The following is an 18006-nucleotide window of genomic DNA, read 5'->3' as shown; positions in this document are numbered from 1 at the left end:
CCTCTCCCAGAGGGCCATGTCCTAGCACATACCAGACCATACTAGACGGTCACTGCCCGGTCCCACTTTTGATTTCCTAAGCAGCACCTGTTTGACATCTTTGTGTCTTTCACCTGCCCAGTTTCTCCCATCGTGCCTGCAGGATAGATTTCCCTGTGGCACTGCAGGGTGAAAGGCCCTGGTGACAGCGAGTTGTGGTGTATGCCCCAGAGGACTGTCGGGGGAGTCCACACAGATATCTGGGTACACCCAGGTTCACGGAGGCATCGCCACAGCAGCAGCCTGGGGACCCCAGGAGGGACAGATAAACAAAACAGGCCACACACAGACAGCGGGGACCGTTGAGTCTTACAGGCTGCAGGACAGATGGGCCTTGTCACTTAGGACGACCGCCGTGTGTTCCCATGTACCCGGGGCATCCAGAGCAGGAGATTCACAGAGACAGGAGGTAGAGGGCCTTTCTACTGAGGTGGGGATGGAGAGTGGTTGTTTTCATGGTTACAGACTTTCAACTGGGTATGCTTAGAAAGATCTGGAAGCTGGGTGCTGTGGCCACGCCTGTAATCAGAGCTACTTGGGAGGCTGAGGCAGGAGGATTGCAAGTTCAAGGCCAGCCTCAGCAACTTAGTGGGACCCTGTTTCAAAAATAAAATTAACTCCTGGGTGGGGTGCCGTCATCCCAGCAGCTCAGGAGGCTGAGGCAGGAGGCTCACGAGTTCAAAGACAGCCTCAGAAAAAAGCAGGAGGCCCTGTCTCTAAATAAAGTACAAAATAAATAGGGCTGGGGAGGGGCTCAGTAGGCCAGTGCCCTGAGCTCAATCCTGTACCAAAAGATAAATAAATAAATAGAATTAAAAGTGGAGGAGGGACGTGGCTGGGGCGCAACTCCGTGGCAGAGCACCCCTGGGTTCAGGCCCCAGGACAAAAACACAATGCTCTGGAGACGGGCGGTGGAGATGGCCGCCCAAGGACACCCAATGCCACCGACCTGGGCACTTGCAGAGGTGAAGATGGTCGAGTTGATGTTACGTATGTTTTACCAGAACAAAGAGGTGAGTTCCCAGGACTCCAGGCGTTTCTGATGTCTTTTCCGACGCCTGTCATTTTGAGCCAGTTTTGATGGACAGTGGCCTTTGGTGGGGAATGAAGACTCGTGACCCAGCTTCTCGAGTCGGAAAAAGTTGGTGCCCAGAGAAGCCGTGGGCAAGACCCGCCGAGGTGCTGAAGGTCGCCCTGCCTCAGGGTGCCCAGGACAGACCCCCGACAAAGAACGACCCGTCGCAAGTGTCCACCGGGCTGAGGTGCAGAGAATCTGCTCTGACCCAGGGAAACCACCTCAAGGACCACTCGTTGCCACCCGTTGGGTGGAATCGTACTTTTTTTAGGGAAAAGCCACTGATTTGAACTTTGTTTTGGTCTCTACAGGATTCTTGGAAAAAAACAACGACCTCTTGTACAGACACCTGAAGGAAGTGAGTGGCCACTGCCCCGTGTCTGTGAGGGTGGTGAGGTGCCCTGTGAGACTCCCCCTGGGGCACGGAATTCGGGGTACATCTGGTCTCCTGGGTGTTCTCCTCACTCCACGGTCTGGCTCACGTGTGTAGGCGTCCCTCCTGGGTGCCCGCGCTGCAGATTCAGCAGTGAACGAGTCCAATTCCTTGTTCCGGTGGGGCTTCCAGTTGGGGAGGGCAGGGGAGAAATGTCTGCACAAAGAAGTTCTCTGTCGGTGAGAGGTGCTATAAAGGAAGTAAACGAGGAATGGTGATTGAAGAGGACATTTTTTGAGCCATACAGGGATGAGGGCTTGTTTCCAGTAGCGCGACCAGCATGTACAAAGGCCCTGTGGCCCAGATGGGCTAGAGGAGTATTGTTAGGAAGGGGGCTCCAGAGCTCAGCAGCACGTGGTTCACAGGGAACAGTGGAGATTTTTTTTTTGATGCAGTGTGAGGATATACTGGTGTGACATGACCTGAGGATAAGGAAACTGAAACCCAGAGAGGTCACAGCTTGCTCAAGGTCACAAGGTGGTGGAGATGCAGCTGGGATTCACCCCTGGAACCGCCAATGAAATTTCCGATCTTGTTCCCTAGACCTCGCCAACCAGAGAAACCTTGGGTTCTTAAAGCCTTTATGTTGAAACAGCTAACTGATTTGGACCCAAGACATGCATTTCATTTAATTAGCTAAGTTTATTAAATAGGTTAGTCCCAGCCTCTTTGGGTTCCGTGTGGCTAGTGACTGCTGACCTTGAATTCCTGCACCGGGCCACTGGTCTGCCCCTGAGTCGGCACGGGCCCTCCTAGCTGGGGACTTCCTGGCAGATTGCCTATTGCTCAGGGGATCTGGTGACGCCGTCTTCAGGAGTGGGCAGCCTGGTACACACACGGGAAACCTGTGGCTCTCCCCTCTGTGGGCCACGGCCACACGCTTCACAGGGCGACCCCCCAAGCCTGTGTCCCCAGAGACCTCTCTCCCTTCACCATCCCCAGCTGGAGTCCCCTGAGGTTTCTCTGACTTCAAGATGGATCATTTGTCATTGTTTTCTCGTCTAATCTAAAACGACTCTTCCACGCCACTGTTAGTTTAGAATCAGAATGGTCTAAACAAACAAGTTTCCATTAAAAAAACAATTTGTACCAGGTGAAGTGGCCTCACCTGTCATCCCAGTGGCTCAGGAGGCTGAGGCAGGAGGATGTTGAGTTCTGAACCAGCCTTAGCAAAAGTGAGGCCCCAAGCAACTCAGTGAGACCCTGTCTCTAAATAAAATACAAAATAGGGCTGGGGATGGGGCTCAGTGGTCCAGAGTCCCTGAGTTCAATCCTTGGTACAAAAAAAAAAAAAAAAAGGCAAAACATATATACCACAAGATCTTACCCTACTGACCATTTACCATTTGGTAGTGCTGAGCACCTTCATAACAGCGTGTCAGAGAATTAAACAGAGCCCGCCTCGGCAAACAGACTGGGTGGATACAGCGTCTGTACCTGGGTTTCCCCTTGTTTTTGGTGATGCTGGATGGAACCCAGGCCCCTGGGCCTGCTGGGCAAGGGCTGGCTCTCCTCCCACGCCTGTTTGTGTTTCCTCCCTTTTCTTTTTCACTTAGAAATATCTTCAGGTGCCCAAGAAGCCGAGGACTCTGCTGTCACATGCATACTCTTTAATTTTTTAATTTAAAAAAAATTAAGGGACTGAACCCAGGGGGGCTTGACCACTGAGGCGCACCCCCAGCCCTGCTTATTTTTTATTTTGAGACAGGGTCTCACTGAGTTGCTTAGAGCCTTGCTAAGTTGCTGAGGCTGGCCTTGAACTTGCAATCCTCCTGCTTCAGCCTCCTGAGCTGCTGGGATGACAGGTGGGCACCACCGCCCCCGGCTTCACACACACTTCTGAGTGTCCTGAAGGTCCCTTAGTGGATTCGGAAACAGCAAATGCGGTCTCCCTTCTGTGCTCTTACAGGTGCTGTGCAGGTCCAGCAACAGAATCCTGAGGGAATGCTTCCTGGTGGCTGAGCTGGAAAACCGGAGGAGGCCACCAACAGTGAGTGGCAAAAAAAAAAAAAAAAATGCCTATGCAGATTTGGAAAGGGAAAAAAATCCCTGGGGATGGAGGGACCTCCAGTGACCTGCGCTTTTAAAGCCACCCTCCTGCGATTCTGGAAGCATCGTTCTGCACTGAGTTCCAGTCCAGGTCCTTTTGCAGACATTCGTTGTGTGCCAGGCACAGAACTGGGCTCGGGTTCTGCAACAGCAGGGCAGCAAGGTCCCTCCCCTCTAGGGGCTTCCACCTGGTGGGAGAGGGCGTAGGAGGAGCGGCCATGATGACTTAGACGGGGGCTCAGGGGTCTGACAGAAGCATGGGGAAGTACAGCGGGTGGCGACCAGCTCAGCCACGGCGCTGGTTCCTGCGAGATGCTCCCCGGGGGCTGCTGGGTGAGGGGACCCCATAGGCGACGTGGTGACAGCAGGACAGTCTGTGGGGAGTCTGACCAGGGCCTTCTCCGCGCCCTCTGGGCCCCAGGTGGGGACTCAGTTTAAGGACAGCCTGGGCAGCCTCCTGGAAATGCTCATCTGCAAGGAGCCCTCCTACATCCGCTGCATCAAGCCCAACGACACCAAGGAGCCCAGTGAGTCCCAGGCGCTGAACGCTGGCCTCCGGGGAGAGGCTGGGGGTGAGCCAGGGTGGCCGAGGGTTAGGGGCCTAAAGGCCACCGGGGAACCTGGTCCTCGTCCGTGAACCACCTCCCTTTTTAGACGATAGAAAGCAGGAGAACCAGGAGAGGGTCCCTTTGGTGCTCTAGGGTGAGCCCGGGTCAGGTAGGGGCCACCCGGGGGGCCAGGGAAGCAGCCCGGCTTTCCACCCAGCCGAGTGGCTTCCAAAATGGCCCACGACTTGGGTCCTGTCTAAGCCCTTGCCATGACCTCTCAGGAGGGCCCCGGTCAGAGGCGACAGAGGCCAGACAGGTTGAGCCAATGAGCGAAGGTGACCGGGAGTGAGCAACAGGGAGTGGAGGGGACTGTGGCAAACTAGAGGGCGCCCCCCACCCCGCTACCTCATCTCAAAGGGTCATGGCCCTGTCCCCCTTGTAACCAGTTGCCACATGGGACTCTGGGCCCAGGGTGGCCAAATCTGGTGAATTTTTAGAAGACCCCAGAAGTCCAGAATGTCCTCTAACACTCCCTGTCTAAGGAGCACAATTAGGCCTGAAAAATGGTCTGGGCCAGCCTCAGCCCCTGGCCGGTCAGCTGGAGCCCCTGGTCTGGTTGGTTGAAATGAAGCCACGCGGTCCTTTAGGGTCACTCCCTCTTCTGTTTCTGCAAAGGCAAGTTCGATGACTTCCTCATCAGACACCAGATCAAGTACCTGGGGCTCATGGAGCACCTGCGGGTGCGGCGGGCCGGCTTTGCGTACCGCAGGTGATACGAGCATTTCTTGCAAAGGTAGAGTTCGCCACGGTGACCCCGAGCCCTTAAAAATCCGTCGCCTCCCGTGGGATTCCAACGGTGGCACTTTCTCGGTTGATGGCAACCGCTGTGGCAGGAAAACAGCGCTAACACGCGGGAGGAGAGAACGCAGCCTGCACTGGGCTGGTCTGGGCTCGCCCGCGGAGCCCTCCCTGACCTCCGACGTCAGGGAACTATGCGCGGATCTGCCACCAGGGGGCAGGCGTGGCCGCGCCCTGCGAGGGTCTGAGCGCTGGGGGAGGGGTGGGGACCACGGGCCTCTGTGGCTGTAGGTGCTGGGTGGGTGGGTGCCAGAGCCGTCAGAAACGGGGGTGGGGCTGGGGCATAGGTTTGGAGACACACGATCTTGGCTGGGAATCCCCATGATGTTCCTTAGGGCCAGGACCTCTTTCCCTACCTGTCAGGTGGGGGTTCAGGAGTCTGCCATCAGGGGCTTTGGGAGCCCTGGGGACTCACCCCGCTCCCACCGACACCCAGAGTGCCTGGACCGACACCTCCTTGGTGATGGGCCACGCAGGACTCTGTACCACTAAAACAACCACGGGTGCTCAAGAGAAGCAGAGTGGCATGGTAATGGTGTAGGTCACAGTGGCCGTGTCACTGGTAACTCCATTCAGCCTGTCATCAGGGTGTCTTTGGGGTTTGCTTCAGGAACTGTCAGATGACTGGCCTCTCCGTTGCCCACCATGTTTGCCCGTCAGCTCCCAGTGGCTTGGTGACCCTTGTCCTGGTGAAGGCGGGAGCCACGGTCCCTGCCCAACCTGGTCCCCCCACCCACCCCCACACGCACGGTGCTCCATGGTCCTGCAGGTTTTGAACTGTTTTTGCGGCTCCGCAGGCTGCTGTCTGGGGCTCCTCTGTTCCGGCCATAGCACTAGTGGGCGCCTCTCCTGCGCCTGGGTGTGGGGAGAGGACAGCAGAGAACAGGACAGGCCCCTCCCCTGCCTTATGGAGTTTGCCCTTGAGTGGGGGAGACTGGTGAGATATGTGAGGCCGGCTGGGGACGTTCTGTGTGAGCAAGAGTGAATCTGGGTGAGGGTGAGAACGGGGTCCCTGGTTAGGTGAGGGGCTGGGTTATCTTCAGGGCTGCTGCCTAGGAGCAAGGGGAGGATGCGGGATTAGGTTCTGGAGTCGGAATGACCCTACAGGAAAGTCCTCAGTCACTTCCAACCGTAGTCCTCTTTCCTCTGGCGAGGGACACATTTGTTTGTTGGTGCCCCTGGAAGGACATGGGGTTGTTGGCCTTTGGCTATTGTGGACGTTGGTGCGTGAGTCTGTGTGTGGACAGGGCTTTTGTTTCTCCTAGGGACCCACCTCGGGGTGGAATGCAGTTACGAGGGTTGAAGGTCCAACGATGTCCTTTTTCCTAAGGACACACAGGGCGCCCGCTCTGCTGGACCACTCACCTCACTGCTGAGCTGAATCAGAGGAAGTTGGTGTGAGATGTCACACGGCGTCAGGGAGCTCAGCAGACTCGGATGGCGTGGGGGGTGGATACTGTCCAGGAAAGGCTGCTGAGTGTCATCTCCTCTCCTGGCAGGTACAAGTCCTTGTGCCCAGACACCTGGCCACACTGGCATGGGCCTCCGGGAGAGGGCGTAGAACGGCTGATCAAGTACATCGGTTACAGACCCGAGGAGTACAAGCTAGGGAAGTGAGTAGCCAGCAAACTGCCCACTGACTGTCCCCTGCTGTCACACCCTGATCTACAGCCTCATTTTGAAGGGGACTCATTTGTAGATTTATAAGCCCAATTTAAACGTGGCTTCCAATGGCTAGAAGAGGAGATGGAGTTCTTAAGGGGCCCCTGGGTTCTGAACCTGACTCGGTAGCTGGAATGAATCTCTGCTTGCAAAATGAAGAGGGGGCCATGGGTGGACCCCCTTCCTCTGAGCCTAGATTCTCTCATTATTAAAATGGGTGCATGACTTCCTGGAGGTGGCATTAGGACCTGTGCAACGTGAAGTCATCTTTACCATCCCCCAAAGTGCTTTCTAGAATAGAGTTGAAGTTACCCTTGGGCAGAGAACTTCTATACACAGTGGAAGCCTTTGGGCGCCACTTGGTAGGATGAGGGGGATGATCGGAGTCTGTTCTGCGAGTCACTGTGGTCAGGACTCATTTGGTTGCAAGAGGCATGGAGACGGCCCATTCCCAGAATGCAGGGCCCCCACCTCAGGGACAGCTGCCTTTGAACCTATCCATGGGCCTTCCCTGCTGGCTCCTACCTCCTGCTTGTATGAGGCTTATCTTGGGGTGCTTATTCTGGGTCCCAAGAATCGGCTACTCATTCCAGATCCCTGGGGAGATCGGGCACGGCACTTCCTAGGGAAGCAGGTCCTGGAGGTCAGGGTTAGGAGGTCTGTCCTCATGGGATGACTCGGGAGGGGGAAGTAGGAGCAGGGGCATTGCTCACTACTGCGCCCTAGTGGCTGCCCTGGGAAGTTTCCCTCCCGAGGCAGGTGTGGGGCAGGGCAGGCAACCTGAGCCCAGCACTCACCTGGGCTGGGTCTCCTTCTAAGCTGGGACCTGTGTTCTTCCTTATCACTCCTCAAGGCACAGGAGCACAGCCTGCAGCAATTTCAGGTTAGCATGGCGGATTCATGGCCTGGAACTTCACAACAGAAATTCATTCTCTCACGCTTCCGCCGGCCGGAAGCCCAGGATGAGGGTGCTGGCAAGGCTGCGCCCCTTCTGGACCTCCGACGGGAGGATCCTCCCTGGGCTGGTGGCAGCAGGCTGGTCTGCCTTGGTCGTCGTGTGGCCTCTTTGCTGGGACACTTTTCTGGAGTTGAGGGCCCTCCCTCACCTGGTCTGAGCTCCTCGCATCCTCTCATCCACAAAGACCCTCCTTCCAAAGGTCACCTTCTGAGGTTTCTGAGCAGACATGAATCTCAGGGGGATGCTCTTCAGCCACGACAGGGGTAACCCACCAATTCACACATTTCTTTTCACTTCTAGAACCAAAATATTCATTCGTTTCCCCAGAACCCTGTTTGCTACGGAAGATGCCTTTGAATTTAGTAAACATCAATTAGGTATGATTCTTTTTTCTGCCCTGATTGCAGTAGAAGGTAAAATGAGAAAGTCCAGCTTGGGGGAGTAACTATTAAACATGGGAGTCTGATTTGGTATTGGAGATACTCATGTTGGAAACCAGGAACGAGACACAGAATTAGGATAAGATACGTGTGCACTGAGGGCTTGAGGGAGTGCCGGGCGGGCAGCCTTGGGCGCAGGCAGACACTCCAGTGCCCTAGTGCCTGCTTGTCCTGTGGACCCCACCTGGCTGGGCAGGTGGGCCCTAACACCACCAGAGCCCATCACCCCTGCCTTCAGGTTTTTAAAACTCAGTAAGTATCTGATGTTGGCAGGCATAGCTTCCAAGCCTGCGGCCAGGGTGTTTATTATAAATGAGAAAAAGGTTTTTTTAAAAATATATTTTTAAACTTTACTTTATTTATAAGTGGTACTGAGGTCGAACCCAGGGTCTTGCACATGTGAGGACAGGGCTCTACCGCTGAGCCCATAAATGAGAAAAGTTTGGTGGTGGGGAATTACAAAGCACTGGGGACGGGGGACTTCTTGGAAATCTAAACTGGTCTAGGATGGACTAGCCACTCTTTTGGGGGGTGGGGCAGGGGTACCAAGGATTGAACTCGGGGGCACTCAACCACTGAGCCCCATCCCCAGCCCTATATTTTTGCATTTTATTTAGAGACAGGGTCTCACTGACTTGCTTAGGGCCTCACTATGTTGCTGAGGCTGGCTTTGAACTCGAGATCCTCCTGCCTCAGCCTCCTGAGCCTCTAGGATGACAGACGTGTGCCACCATGCCTGGTGACTAACTAGTCACCACTAGTAACTGATGCTCGCTGTAAGCTGCACACTAAGTTCTTGATACCCATGATCTCATCTCAGGACAAATCCTGGAGTAGGTGTTACCATCCCCACTCTATACTCGGGGACTCTGGGACACAGAGACTTTGGTAACGACTGAAGGCCACACGGCTCCTGAGCAGGAGGGCGGGGGCTTGGTCATGGGGCAGAGCTCACTGATCTCATTCCTGACCTCATACGAATGTGCTGGCCGCCGGCACTTAAGGCTGGGGATGAGGTGGACATGAGGTGCTGGCTCAGCCGGCTGCAGGGGGCCTGAGTCGGCATCTCTGCCCAGCTCCTGGGGGACGTGCTACTGATCGGCAAGGCCCTCCATGAACCTGGCCTCTGGTGGGATCTCAGATGAATGTGGGGGGATGGTGGATGGAGAAGCTGGGGTGTCTTGTGGCCCACCCACCTCAGTGGCCGTGTCACCTGTGGCCCAGCAGGTGTCTCCACGCTCAGAGCCCCTGACTCTATCGGAAATGTGCGGGTGCTGCCTGCCCCTGGGGTGTGGCCTGGGGATGGACTAGAACACCCGGAACTGGTGGCTCCACCACTGGGTCTGTCCCCTACCTGGGGAAGGAAACAGAAAGGCAGAGAAGCCCGGCCCCAGGCCCACGAGCAGGCCTGCTCTCAGGTGCTGAGTCGGCAGCCTGTGCCAGGGCTTCGCGGCCTGGGAAGGCCATGCCCGGTGCCTCTTGGAGGTCACAACCGCAAAGACAACCAGATGAAAGTCGTTTCACCAAAACTTTTGGTTTTACTTTAAGTTGCGAGAATCCAAGCCACGTACAAGGGCCGCCTAGGAAGAAGGGAATACGTGAAGAAGCGACAGGCAGGTAAGCAGTCGGCAGGAGCCTGCGTGTGCGGTGCCTGGGCCCCATGGCCGCCCTGCCCTCCCCCTGCCCATCCTGGAAACCTGGCCCCTTCTCAGACTTACCTTATGGACCAGCAATGTTTGCTCCACAGGCACTTTGTTCAGACATGACAGGCAGCCTCCAAGCGCCTCCCACATCACGTTCTCAAACAATAACCTCCGTTTCTAAGATGCAGTCTCTGCTGAATCTTCCAATATTCATTTCCTTGTTTTTCTGTTTTACCATCTGTGGACACATCACCAAACAATATATTTCTCGTTTGGCATGTTTTGAACTTAAGAAAATCATACTGTTGGTATTTTGTGGCCACAGTTTTGCATTCTAAATTGTTTTTTGGAATTCAACCAGATGTGATTGGCTCATTTCCATGGCTGTGTTGTATTCCTCTAAGTCAGCAGTCAACAAGATCTTGGCAAATATTTTAGACTTGGAGTCAGATGACCCCTGCCACAGCTACTCAACACCGTAGCATGAAAGTAGCTTTAGACAATATGTAAATGAACGTGCCTAGCTGTGCTGCCTTTGAATTTTATTTATGTTGGTTGGCCCCTGAGCTGGGTGTTCCACAATCCAGTTCTGTTGGGGGACATGTGGGTTATTTCTAGTTGCTTGTGCTTCTGTAAAAGAAACAGTGCAGTTCAGCGAGGGAAAAAGAAAGGCATTTAAAAAAATCCAAATTACCAAAAAATAATCTGAAAAGTATTTAAAAATTGGGGATATTGGCCAGGATCTGATTTTTGTGCATTCTATTTTCTTCCAATTTTTAAATGCTGACCACTAAAGCCAGCGTTGGGTGAGGCTGACTAAATGTGTGGTATGACTAATCTATACTATCACAAGAGCCACTCCTGTCCCCAAAAAAGACCTTGGGGAAACCCCCTGTGTGATTCCCAGCTTCCCTGGGTCCTCCAGGGCACCCTGGTCTCTGACTCCCTGGTCTAGGTGTCGGCCTGAGCGTCCCCAGGTAAGAACTAATGACATGCGTTGGACTTTCCATCTCTGTACCAGCAGGGCACATGGGGGGGTGACCCCGACGTGCCCTGGGTGGACGAGGCCTGGAGCAGCCGTTTGTATTTACCTGTGACTGTGACCACTCGCTAATGTCAGCAATGGGCTCTTTCAGCCACCAAACTGGAAGCCCACTGGCGTGGAGTCCTGGCTCGAAGGGAGGTCCAGCGGAGAAGGTGGGCAGTGCAGGTAATAAGAAGGTGAGTTCCCAGCCGACAGGGAGCAGAGGTCACTCAACGTGGTGTGCTGCAGGGGAGGGTCTTGGGCGTGGCTGGGTTCTTGGGGTGTTTGAATTTGTGCACAAAGATCTTCTTTTCTGGAAGCTGCTGGGAATTCAGTTCCTCCTCTTTGCTCTGAGCTCCCCAATGTGATAGTGATCCCAGTCCGTGCATTTGTACCTTCTTTTGGCCTAGTTCAGAGTCACATGGGTGAATGCCCTCTGAAGCCAGGCAGGTAAAGAGTCTCATGAGCTGGGACGAGGCAGTAGGGCGTGGTGGGGACTGTGGTGAACTGGACCTCAGTCTACGTCAGTGGGGCGGTGACTGTGCCAGTCAGTTGCTGCCTGGAGACACAGAGGCCACAGCTGGCGGATCACTCCATCATTTGAGGAGAGCGGAGATCTGGCTTTTATGCAAGACCTCCCGACTTTTTAAATTGGCAGCTAATTCAGACAAGTCAAAGCACAAGGCCACGTGGGTGAAGCGGGACATGTCTCTGGGGCACGGTTGGTCTGTGGGCTTCATTCCTGGCTTCTGTCCCATGTGGTCACCTAAACCACCTGTGACTTTGGCTTCTGAATCAAATGGGGAAGAGAAGGCGCATCTCTGAGGAAATGGGCCAGAAAGCTGACGGAAGGCTTCTCTTCTGAGGTTCATCAAGGGATTCATCCATCGCCACAGACCCCTCTGCCCTGACAACGAGGAGTTCATAGTGTTCGTGCGGAAGAATTACATCCTGAATCTTCGGAATCATGTTCCGAAGAATGTGTTGGACAAGAGCTGGCTGCGGCCTCCGGGCATCCTGGAACACGTGAGGACTAAGAGGGGCTCTGTTGCAAGTGACATGGTCTCCTTCCTAACTTATAAAGCCACCGGGGTCTGTTTGAATGATTTCTATCCTTGACAGAGCTTTCCCAGTAGGTCCAATGATTGTTAAAAAGTTTCTCAAAAGATGGCCCGAGGCCAGGTGTGGTAGTGCACACCTGTCATCCCAGCAGCTCGGGAGGCTGAGGCAGGAGGATCTCAAGTTCAAGGCCAGCCTCAGCAATTTAGTGAGACTGTAAGCAACCTAGTGAGACCCTTTAAAAAAAAAGGGTGGGCTGTGGATGTGGCTGGGTGGTTGAACATCCCTGGGTTCAATTCCTGATACCAAAAAAAAAAAAAAAAAAGGATGTCCAGATGTGGTGTGGAGGCCACTATAAGATTCTTCTTGGGCTCCACCTCAGACCCACTGAGTGAGAATCTTTAGGAACATCAAGCCTGCTCCTTCTCAGAGGGACCATGACCATGTTCAAGTTTGTGATCCGCTACTTAAGCAAATTTGAAAAGTGAGCACCCAGAAGCCTCGCTGCTTTGATGCCACAATATTAACACTGAACTTAAACCGCATCCAAGTGTGTTTTCCAAGCTTCCACTGTGGTGGCTCCACCCAGGACGGTGTGGGCCAGGCGGGTAGAAGGACGTGTGCTCTCCACACAGGCCTCCGACCTGCTCAGGAAGATGTGCCTGAGGAACCTGGTTCGCAAGTACTGCCGCGGGGTGACGGATGAGCGGAGAGCCATGGTAGGCACGTGGCGTCTGCTGGGGGCAGGATGGAGGAGGGGCGAGTGCCCGTCCTGCAGTGGGGACTGGTAGTGTCAGGAGGCTTTGTCCAGCATCCCCCCTACAAGTGAAGGGTGTTGCCAGCCATGACCTGCAGCCAAGCCGAGGACCCAGCACGAGCCTTGAGTGTCAGCTCAAGTTCCAGTCGGTAGCTCTGTGTGGTTACCATGGAGACAATCCAGGACCCTTTCTATGGCCGGCTTTTTCTGTAAAGGGCTGGAGTGCGAGTACCTTAGGCTTCGTGAGCGATGCCATCTCTGTGATCTCTGTGACAATCTAACCAGTTAGCACTCTGCGGCTCCAGCAGGCGGGTAGCGCCTGTGTAAATGACAGGCTCATGTAAATGACAGGCTCGGCTAGGTCCCAGTACATCTTGACTCTGCAAAAACAGGCTGCAGGCTGCACTTGGCCCTGGGGCTGTAGTTTGCTGAGCTCTGATCTGAGAAGAGGGCAATTGCTCTCTGAAGTTTTGAAAACTCCACTTTGGGGAAGCCACACAAATGTTGATCCCAGTCTCTACCAATGTAACTTTGGGGGTTTTTTGGTCAGCTAATCCTATGGTTTAGCCAACCATGGATCTAAAGCTCCTTTGTCCCTAAGACAGTCCCAGGGCTACCATTTTGGCACATTTGTTTTACCAGATGCAGCAAAAGGTGGTTACAAGTGAAATATTCAGGGGGAAGAAAGAAGGCTACGCAGACAGCTTACGCCAGCCCTTTGCTACTAGTCGGATAGGTAAGTACCTTCCTATCGAGGTGCTTATCCAGTTCTGAACACGTCAAGGAAGGCGCTCGAGGACCCCAGCACTTCCCAAGAGCAGTCTCCCCAGCAGAGACCTTGACCTTGGCACAGAGGAAGGCAAACCCGTAGGTGGCTGTGCCTCCCCCGAGGCTGGCACTCAGTGGTGATTCAGGTGTCTGCTTCTCTCTAGATGAAGGAGACATTCACCCCAAGGTGCTCCAACTGATCGGCAGTGAGAAAGTCGAGGTACGGGAGCGGGCATCGCAGCCTTCAGCAGGATTCCCTCACCGTGGGGGGGGGCACCTGTTCTCTGAGGAGCGTCTGAAGCACTACTTAACCGCAGGGGTGCGGCTGGGAGCTGCTCTGGGTGTTATTAAAAGTGACAGGGTGACGAATGGCAATTAGATGCTGGTGGCTGTTCTTGAGGTTTTTCTCTGTCATCCTAAAATCTGATTTGGTTTTTTTGTATGAAATTGATGCAGCCTGGAACGTACTCAGGAAGCACCCGTGTTGGTGAGGGGCAGTGGGTGGTCTGTCTTCTCAGTGTAGTGGCCGTCTTGTGGATGTGGATGATGAGGTCACTAAGGGGACGACCGAGGTGACAGTACCTGCTGAGCCTGCCCCCTGGCTGACGTGAACGTGGCCTTGCTGGTGTGCTTGGAGGCTGTTCCTGCCCTTTTGGGAGTCTGTGGGACGGACTCCTCCCAGGCTGAGAGGGTTTTCAAGCCCAGAGTGTCTTCCTCTCTGCTGGCCTCTCAGAGCAGAGCCCTGGGGCTGGTGGCCGTAGCCTCTGCTTCCCCAGAGGGCAACGTGGCAGAGCTGAGCCCCCAAGTCTACCACACAGAGAGCCTGGCAGAGAAAAGATCTGTTCATGCAAAACCTGCCGAGTCTCTGTGCTTAAAGCAAGTCTCCCAGGTTCCCACCCTGGGAGGTCACCTCTCCCCGTCCCCCGCCCCGTGGTGACGCCAGCCTCCTTGCAGTATGGTGTCCCAGTCATCAAGTACGACAGGAAAGGCTTCAAGGCTCGGCAGCGGCAACTCATCCTCACTCGGAAAGCGGCTTATGTGGTGGAAATGGCCAAGATCAAGCAGAAGATAGAGTACTCGGCGCTCAAGGGTAGGCGGGCGACTTTCAGGCACTCCCGGAGGTGACCCAGGACTGAGGGGCCAGCGAGCAAGCAGCCCACAAACGGGAGGCTCAGGGTAGGATGCCGGGGCCTGGGCCTCTTGCTCCGAGCATCCAGGTTGGGCAACAGTCGCCTTCCACAAAATGACTGGCTCTGCCTGGGCTCACAGTCCAACAGCAGGGTCCCCACCCTCTGCCCCAGTGTCTGGGAGGAGCCAGGTGGGCTGGGGAGCCCCGGGTGCAGCCCTTCAGGTCTGTTAGTGAGCTGCCCCCCTCCGGCCCCTGACTGCCTCTGTCTTAAGGTGTTTCCACCAGTAGTCTGAGTGATGGGATCTTGGTCATTCATGTGTCACCAGAAGACATCAAGCAGAAGGTAATGCATGGCCGCCAGCCTCTAACGTGTCAAGTGCCACCAAACCTCAGGATGAGAGCTGAACTTTTCCTTTGACACCACTGACACTGACACCATGGCCGTCCCCTCTCCCCCAGGGGGACGCTGTCTTACAGTGTGAACACCCGTTTGAGGCGGTTACTAAACTGGTCATGCTGGTTAAGAAGGAGAACATGGTAAACGTTGTTCAAGGAAGGTAGGTGGCTTCTTCTTCAGCCTGGGGAGTAACTCAGTGTCCAAACACCAACAGGCCTAAGAGACGGAGATGTTAATCCTTCTGCCCAGGCCTGTGTCCCCCCCCACAGCGGACAACACGGTCCACCAGTGGGGTGGGAGGGAGTCTCCAGTGGTGTCCCCTGCCCGCCCTGATAAAGGGCTTTCCCCATCCTTGCCCCTCCGCCCTGGGATCCAGAGAAACGAAGAGGTCAGGTCACTGACCTCGGAAGTGGTAGTGTTTCCAGAGTTTTCAAAAGAGGTGCTTATGTTCCTGACGGACACCATCCCCAAGTAAGAGGAGGCTCACTGGGCCTCAGTGTCGGCAGCCCACCTTTGCCATGGATGCCTGGTGGGACCTGTTCCGTGCACCAGGCCCCAGCTTTGATGGCTGCCTACAGACTAACCAAAGAATATGCTAGTCTCTTTAGGGAGTATAAAAATACCTACCATGCAGATATGAAATACCCCCTAATTCTCTCCACGGTGAAACAACTGTCACCTTTTGTTGTTTCTCTAGTACTGGGGATGGAACCCTGGGCCTTGCACACACTAGGCAAACACTCTACCACGGAGCTACACCCCAGCTGGCCTCAAACTCATGATCCTCCCGCCTCAGCCTCCAGAGTCACTGCAGGTGGGCACTGCTGTGCCTGTCCTTTGCTGCCACCTTCTCTATTTCACAGACAAGGCAAGCAAAGCACAGGAGGTTAGCCAGCATGCCCTGTTAGGGGGCACTGCAGTGGCCAGTGAGGGTGTGTGGATGGCTGAGGCCACCCCGACTCCTTCTCACGGACTCCTGCACAGCCCACAGAAGCAGACTGCTCCTGAAGAGAAGGGCTCCTTTCCTCTGCTCCAAGTTGTTACAGGATGATGAGCAGATCTGTGGGGGAACAGGGAGAGAGCGCTGGGCACTTTAACAGGGCTGTCTGTCCTTCTGTACCCGAGGCAAGACTTAGGCGGCTGTAAGAGTTCTGGCAGGCGGGTCCAGTGGCCCAGGCCTGCAATCCCAGCGGCTCGGGAGGCTAAGGCAGGAGGATCATGAGTTCAAAGCCAGCCTCTGCATAAGTGAGGCCCTAAGCAACTCAGTGAGGCCCTGTCTCTAAATAAAATACAAAATAGGGCTGGGGATGGGGCTCAGTGGTGAGTGCCCCTGAGATCAATCCCTGGTGCCCTCCCACAAGAAAGTTCTGGCATGAAGATGTGTAGCTTGTTCCTCAGGCATCAGATTGGCCCTATGAAAAATTGACTGAACTACAGAAACATGTAAATCATCCAGTTGTAAAACTGGTTTTCTTCTTCTGATTGCTCAAATAGGCAATAAACACAATGACGAAACAGGAATCTCATCTTGAAACCAACAAAATTTCACATGAGTTTACTTTCCAGACCAAAAGCTGGGGGCAAAAAAAAAACATGTGTCAGTAACTTGTCACTTTGTGTGTTCTAAGTTTACAGTTTTATATTAGTCCTGGGAAAGAAGGCACAATAGTTTTCCATACTGGACTGGAAGAACAGATCTATAAAGATAAAAATGGACAGTTAACGGTGGTGAGTGGCTGCCTTGGGGGTGGGGGAAGAGAAGCCTTTCAGAAGAGAATATAGATTTAGAAAGTGGATTGTTTCTCCCCTCCATCCCCAATTCCACATCTGAGAGGGGAAAAAATGGACACTAGAAGCATGAAATTAAACACTGGAGGAGGCAAAGAGTCTACCATGTTTAACTGCCAGTGAACAAGAGGCTGACACGAAGTACTCACCCCTCAAACTTGTCTCCACATGGAGCCCATGTGCTGGAGTCCCCCATAAATCGTAATTTAGTTACGGGGAGGAGAACCCGAGGCTGGGCACTCAGGGACCCGGACCTCCCTGACCAGGCCCCGTGCTGAGCCGAAGGTCCCCAGTCCACACAGCAGGAGGACCAGCTTGTCTGGACCTAATGTTCCTTGGAAGTGAGATGTATAAATCTGGAGGCTAAATCATTAAAATGTCCTTCCTATTTATACCAAGAATTATTATTTGATACCATTTAGAGAGCAAAGAATCTCCTACACACTTGAACTTGTTTACCAATAAAAGTGTTTTGTGGATTTAACTTTTATAACTCAATGGCCCCCTTTAGGAATAAGTTCAAGGGAGGACCATTTTCAATGTCAGCTGACGGGGTGATTTTTCAGTTGACATGCATGTTTTCAAGCTTACACCTGAGAGACTGACCCTCTCTCCTTCAGTCCAACAGCCCCTCTTCCTCGGCAGTTGGCTCAGGCTGACCATGCCGACAGGCCTGTGAGCCACTTTCTACATCTACCTTGTCCCCTGGGGGGTGGGGCTGGCTCCTCAGCCCCCCCCCCTCACTCTGGTGCAGAGGGCTGCATGATGCAAGGGAGCAGCTGGGTGTCTAAGGGGCGACTCTCCTAGGTGTCTGTTCGGAGGAAGTCCTGATACGGCGTGACGCCTGACCGCACCAGCGCTGTTTGTGCTCCAACTGAGAAAAGGACCGGAAAAGCAGGAAAAAATCCAGTTAGCTACGTGTTCAAGGAAAAATGCCAGCACCTATCGGAAAAGGCCCCCTGTGCGGAGACCGAGTGGCATGTCACAGCAAAGGCCGACCCAGCTTCCCAGTGGCACTCATATTAGGACGCCTTCTGAGAGCCCGCCTTGTTGTCCACGGGGGTTGTTTTCAGCGTCCCTAATAGAACCCCCCTCAACAGGGCATGTCCCAGGGTGGATGACGGATTCTCTACCTCCATTAAGCTATTCAAGACATGATGAAATACTGTGTGGTCTATGAGTAAGTAAATGAAATTTCATAAAGTTTCAAAGACTTGAATTTTGCTTTAAATAAATGAAACTTACAAGTTCAAGGATTTGGGTTCAGTTTCTGATGGGGGGAGTGAGCACCCATACGGTGAAGGACGACTCTGCTTCCTCACCCAGGACTTGGGTTTCAGTCCCACACCACAGGGCCTGGCTCCCCTCCCCTCCCCTCT

General features: G+C 54.0%; 1 protein-coding gene across 1 annotated transcript in view; it reads left to right on the top strand.

Annotated features, from left to right (window-relative positions):
• Positions 1-17883, top strand: part of Myo1h (myosin IH) — a 63664-nt gene extending 45781 nt beyond the window's left edge. Inside the window, 17 exon segments of the mRNA XM_005340108.3 lie at positions 1426-1472; positions 3457-3537; positions 4018-4123; positions 4820-4937; positions 6502-6615; positions 7923-7999; positions 9611-9679; positions 10842-10926; positions 11596-11755; positions 12424-12507; positions 13188-13281; positions 13478-13533; positions 14268-14403; positions 14715-14785; positions 14902-14999; positions 16468-16567; positions 17435-17883. Of these exon segments, the coding sequence (XP_005340165.3) occupies positions 1426-1472; positions 3457-3537; positions 4018-4123; positions 4820-4937; positions 6502-6615; positions 7923-7999; positions 9611-9679; positions 10842-10926; positions 11596-11755; positions 12424-12507; positions 13188-13281; positions 13478-13533; positions 14268-14403; positions 14715-14785; positions 14902-14999; positions 16468-16567; positions 17435-17458 (1520 nt within the window). The 3' untranslated portion in view covers positions 17459-17883.
• Positions 17884-18006: the final 123 nt, after the last annotated feature.

This window comes from Ictidomys tridecemlineatus, chromosome 2, assembly GCF_052094955.1.
Source record: "Ictidomys tridecemlineatus isolate mIctTri1 chromosome 2, mIctTri1.hap1, whole genome shotgun sequence".
Classification (NCBI taxonomy): Eukaryota; Metazoa; Chordata; class Mammalia; order Rodentia; family Sciuridae; genus Ictidomys; species Ictidomys tridecemlineatus.
The sequence above is the reverse complement of the archived record's forward strand: the minus strand, read 5'-3'. Positions and strand labels throughout refer to the sequence as shown.